General features: G+C 34.0%; 1 protein-coding gene across 1 annotated transcript; it reads right to left on the reverse strand.

Moving 5' to 3' along the window:
• Positions 1 to 3,196: 3,196 nt before the first annotated feature.
• LOC125777358 (uncharacterized) lies at positions 3,197 to 5,286 on the reverse strand. Its single transcript, XM_049452116.1, has 2 exons — positions 4,274 to 5,286; positions 3,197 to 4,142 (listed from the first exon to the last, which is right to left on the reverse strand). Exons 1-2 carry the CDS (start codon positions 5,141 to 5,143, stop codon positions 3,669 to 3,671), a joined length of 1,344 nt encoding a protein of 447 aa, XP_049308073.1. The 5' UTR covers positions 5,144 to 5,286; the 3' UTR covers positions 3,197 to 3,668.
• Positions 5,287 to 5,635: the final 349 nt, after the last annotated feature.

Genomic DNA, 5,635 nt, shown 5'->3' on the forward strand with positions numbered 1-5,635 from the left:
TGCCATTTTGAATATACTAAATAGAGATCATCATAGATATTAATCGATTGTCGTTTTTTTATATTTTGTAAGTAGCTCAAACACGAAAAGGTTAAAAATAAATCAATTTTACATAAATTTCGTAAATATTATGAAACAAGGTGAACATATATTTATATTTTTATTGATAATTATGTATTTTTACTATGTTAAAGAAAATGTAATATTTGTTATCGATTTAATTATTTTCTTTCAAGTGTAAAAACATATCTGAATGATGAAATGTAATAGATTCTGTGACTGTCACTTACAGAATAGCAAAATCGTCACAAGTCTCAAAAATTGTCTCTAACTTAAAATCTCAAATTTAGAGACTTGAGACAGTACCACAGTACAAAATCGCACGGTAAGTATTATTTTGATGTGACATTTGGCTCAGATATCGCATACAATAATAGCAACATAGAAAAATAATATTTCGATAAATTGGGTTTTGTGCGAAACTTAATTAAAAAGTCTTACGATATTTTGCTCACAGACTCAGCTGGTCACGCTGATCATTTATACTCGTATATAGTAAATAATCTTTAATCCGCTAAACCTAACCTACTCCCAACTCAGGACTCTCCCATGGAACCACCGATTAAGTATTACTTCGTGGGAGGGACAGGACATTTAAGTCTCCTCTATTGTGCGGACTGACGGACGCTTAATCTGTTGAAAAAATCTCAGTTTTGTCATTATGAAAGCAGACGCTTCGCTAACAGCTTTCCATTTCTCAGTCGATTGACACATGAGTGTCGCTAAATTGTCAACCGTAAAACGATCACCGAGTGTGGTTTTTAGTTTTTGCCTTGTATTCGAAAATGGAGGGAAATAAAATAATACATGTGTGGAGTCTTCCACATACTCCAATGTCATTGTGGAATCTGTAAAGGTAAGTATTTGGGTCAGATGAAAATCGTGGTCCCCATGTCGTCTGCTTATCCAAGATGGATGTCCGGTACAAATACGTGGGTCAAGCGCCTTTTGAATGAGGATTTCCACCTCTGTTGCCATATTTTGGTATTTTTGTTCCTCTCCTCTGTCTTTGTTGATACTGTTTTAGGCGCTGGGAGCTGTTATAATCGCTCGAGCTCATCTCCCTGGATATCAATTGACGGCATACTGGCTAATACTTCAACGTCGGTTGATATAGTCCGGAAAGCACTTTTTACTCGAATCGTAGAAAGCTTATATATTATATATGAAACTCTTTGCTTTTGCTATTAAGAATCGCCGCCTGGAATCACACCTCTATTGGTCATCATTCTCGATAGAGAATTATAAATTTTGTTCGTTTTATGAGGTGTTCCTTAAATTTTAATTTGGAATTCAGCTGCGGCTCTGAAGTAATCGCGCACTACCCTATGGTGAGCTCTATTCGTTCTTCCATCTTCCTAGTGCTTATGAGTAAAACTTTTGTTTTGTGCTCAGCCAGTTCCAGACTCAATGAAGAGATCCACTGGCGTAGACCATTTAAGCACTCATTGCATTTATTTCTTAGGTCGACTAATTGTTTAGCCACTGCTACCACTATGATTTGGTTGCTGTTTTCTTAGCAAATCGTCATAAATTAGTTTACATAATAGTGTGTCTAATACTGAAATTTGAGGTACTTCAAATGGAGTTGCTCCTGGTGCCTTCGTCCGTACCAAAAACCTTAGGAAGTATCGATGACTTCTCGTAGTGCGTAAGTAGTAGTTCTCTTTTATATAAAGCAGTATTGTCTCCTATATATAACGTCCGCCCGTGCAAGCTGTAACTTAAGGAAATATTAAGATATCTCGATGAAACTTGGTACAGACAGAACGCCATTAATTGAAAACGTATAAAATTCTGTAAATAAGCACTAACTAAGATATAAAACTGCAATATGTTGCAAATGCTCGCAGTAACAAGGAGCATCTGTGGGCCAAAAATCATAGGGGTCTATGGACGCTATGAAAGTGGCTGAAATCGAAAGTTAACCCCGTCTACAGTTAAAACCTACTAAAATTACGATGAATCAATGACTGATAAAATTTGAGGCCTGAGATGGTATGAGAGGGTTTTTTGTCCATCGGTGTATAAATTAGACGACGGGCGTGACAACCCCCACTTTTAGGGGAATTCACATATCTCGGAAACCGCTTGATCGACTTAGACTAAATTAAGTCCGTGGCATTTTTCTGATATCCCTATATCGCAGTGCGTAAAGGCGTGAAAGCGTATTACAACCACGCCTACTTCCTATATAGGACAATTTTAAATTCCATTTGATTATTTTATCTTCCAGTCTACAAATAAAGAGGCAGTTCATATATCAGGAATAATGTCTTTAGAATCTGGCACATTATAACTAAATATTCTCCTAATTCAACCACAACTGTTCTCGCCCCTAGATACCGAATGTGGGAACCCCTGAACCTGTAGTGGACTTTTGACAAAAAATGTCGGTAAATGTATGGAATATATAATTGAAAATTCAGAGAGAATCCTTTCCTGACCAACTCTGTGTGCCAAAAATGGGTGGAATCGGGTCAATACTTCCCTGAAGCCCCGTATACCACTGCCCCCCTTTACAATTTGAAAGAAAACAATTATTTCAAATTTAAATACAAAAGTACATATATATTTTTTAATAATTTTTTGTTTAATATTATTATAATTACAATGTATACAGTGCGAATAAAGAAAATTTCCTTGTGTAAAATAACTAAAAAGCATCGGCTTTGGACGGCCAATCACTCTAATAATAACACTATACAACACGTAAAATTACACTGGGGTGCGACATACATTTTCTAGTTAATTTGGGGTCGCTGATTACGAATATCAACATTAAAAAGCTGTGGTTTGTGGCGTGGCACGAAAAATAAAAAAACAGCCGTTCCTGTGACCTTTTTTGGTCAATGCATCATAAAAGATATTACTTTCAAGGTTTTGGCATATATTAAGCACTCGATTCGTAGAATAGTCGCCAGCGCTTAAAACTGTATATTCAATTATAAAGGTTTTAACTGAATATTCGAGATACAGGGAGAAAGATTATCGAAAATGAGATTCGACACATTTTAACAACCAATGAGTATATAGTTCCAAGTATTTGGACTTAATCTATAGCTTAGGCTTAGATCTAAACATTTGGTAAAAAAAACTCATAAACAATTAAAAAAAAACTCAACTATTTCTCTTGCTCTGATGAGTAATATTCCGCAAGAGAACATCATTTCAAATACTCAGGAGCGCAAGCTTAACTAACATTCTCATCACAAAAAAACTCCTCACGTATTTGGCTCACTCATATATTAGCATGAGCGAGAATTTTTAAAAGATAACTATTTGCCTAACGCATCATCTTTATTTTTATCGCTCTGAGTGTTCAAGTGATACGAAAAATAAAACTCATCTTTTTTTACTTGTCATTAGTATTGTCTCTTATTTAAAGAAAAAAAGCAACAGCCTATACATATGTATTTACAAATAAAGAATAGACACTCAAATTTTTATTTAGTTATTTTCCGTATTTGTGCATACATACATATGTACGTACATAAGTAAGTACTTATATATTAAAACAAACAAAACATGTAAGTATATATTTCAATAGAAAAAGAACACAAATAATTCAATAAATAAAGTTGATAATTTTTTGATGAAAAATTACCTTAAGAAAAATTCATATTATTAAAAAGTTCTTCATTTAACCTTATCAAAAGCAAATTATTGATATTTTGTGCGTTGAGCCTGGAACGATTCTTAGTTAAAATTAACGAAAGAGCACTAAAGGCACGTTCTACTGAAGTCTGACTACATGGAACAGATAGAACTACTTCGGCTAATTTGGCTAAAGCTGGCTCATAGCTTCGCAAACCTTTCCAGTAATCCAGTATGTTTGTTTGGAAAGGCATCCGAGTTTCGTGTGCTACTCCTTCAAGTTTTTGACGAATTGTTTGAACATTGCTTGTTGGGTGAGGAGATTGCTGCGTCCAAGAAGTAACTTTTTGTTCAAGTAAGTGAAAAGTATCATTTGAAGACAGAGAAGGTTGGAATTCAACTTGGCTGGCCACTGGATCTGCATCATTGCATATTGGATTTCCCTCCAAAGAACTTAACATTGTGCTTGTAGAAATTATATGTGACTAGAGAATATAAACCAACAAAAAATGATAATCATATTTTATCGATCAGTAAATTTGGTAGGTTCCTTAATGTCATGCATAATTTTTAGTAAATAATAAAGTAAAGATATTATAGATTGAAATGTACTTACTACCGCCTGTTTTCTTCGCATTTCATTGAAGAACAGTGAATCCATATAATAAAATCTTCGATCCATATATAAAGCGGAAACGAATGCATTGTTTTCAAGAAGCTTTTCCTTCCGCAACTGCATTGATTCTAATAAAGTACTACCGAAGATATTGTTCGGCATAGTTTCCAATTTCGTTTCGCAAAGCAGCCAATCCCTGTAGAAATCACCCATTATATAATCTTCTGTTTGCAAACTTCTTGTACATTCAGCAATGGGCTTAAACGCAGCAACAAAATTTTGTACGAAATCCCAATTTATTTGACAGTTAACTTCATGAATATTTACAAATTCTTCCAAGTTCAACAGAGAATTTAACATATCGAACGTAGAATTCCATCTAGTTAAATTGTCTAATGTAGGCATTCGGATACCTTCACCAAAATTTTCATTACGAATCTTTTTTCGAAGAAAACGTGCCGCCTCTCTACACTTGGTTAATTCTGATGAAACAGTTTTATATACATCATGTGCAGCTAGTTGGAGCGTATGTACAGCACATCTTACCACCGACAATACCGAATTCAATCTAGTGTGAATTTTTTCATATTCATCACCATCCGTGGTTTCACTTTCTTGAAGTAACTCTGAAGTTTTCACAACGTTCGCTTCATTATCGGTAGTAGAAGAATATATTTGTGCCGCGTTTATACCAAATTTATGGACACTTTTTAAGATTTCTTCCTTTAGAAACAGTGCAGTGTGTCTTTTTTTCAATTCCACCATCCCAATAGTAAAAATTTTTATATGAAAATTATCAATAACTTGAACGTTAATTCCCAATATACTTTTTTCCATTCGTGAAGCAATGTCCAACTTTATGCAAATCATTTTGTTTCGTAGTTAACCAGATAGTTTGATTTTCATTTGTTCGGCACACGTGTCAAGTCTTTCAATTATATTCCTTGAGTTTACTGTTATATTAAATTCGTGTTCATAAGGCTCTATAATTTTTTTAAAATACTGTTCACCATCAAAAAAAAAAGCCTAAATGGTATGGCTTTAACAGTAATCAGCCCCACACAGCACATAAAAAAATTACTTTGATTCAATTTTATTTTTACTTTTATCAATGTTTCCGATGACTCAATTTGTACAAAATTATGTTTGTGAACTAAAGTGTAATGTCTTTTTATGTTGTGCAAAACTTGACCATTAAATTGTTTCTTGCATAAAAGGTACATCGATTGATTTGTTTCACTGTCGTATGATACGTACTTTGTTTTGTCAATTTTTGAAAACCTGCCCATTTTTAACTTATAAAGTTTTAAGCTAACAATATTGCAATGCGTCCTAATCCAAACTGACAATTGAAAAAACGCC

This window comes from Bactrocera dorsalis, chromosome 3 (assembly GCF_023373825.1).
Source record: "Bactrocera dorsalis isolate Fly_Bdor chromosome 3, ASM2337382v1, whole genome shotgun sequence".
NCBI lineage: Eukaryota > Metazoa > Arthropoda > Insecta > Diptera > Tephritidae > Bactrocera > Bactrocera dorsalis.

What these genes read in the sequence shown, in the direction of transcription:
- LOC125777358 (XM_049452116.1), bottom strand. Translation starts at nt 5,143, where the DNA reads ATGATTTGCATAAAGTTGGACATTGCTTCACGAATGGAAAAAAGTATA. An exon ending in TGCGAAGAAAACAGGCGGTA is followed by an intron (nt 4,143 to 4,273) that starts GTAAGTACATTT and finishes TATATTCTCTAG; the next exon opens with TCACATATAATTTCTACAAG.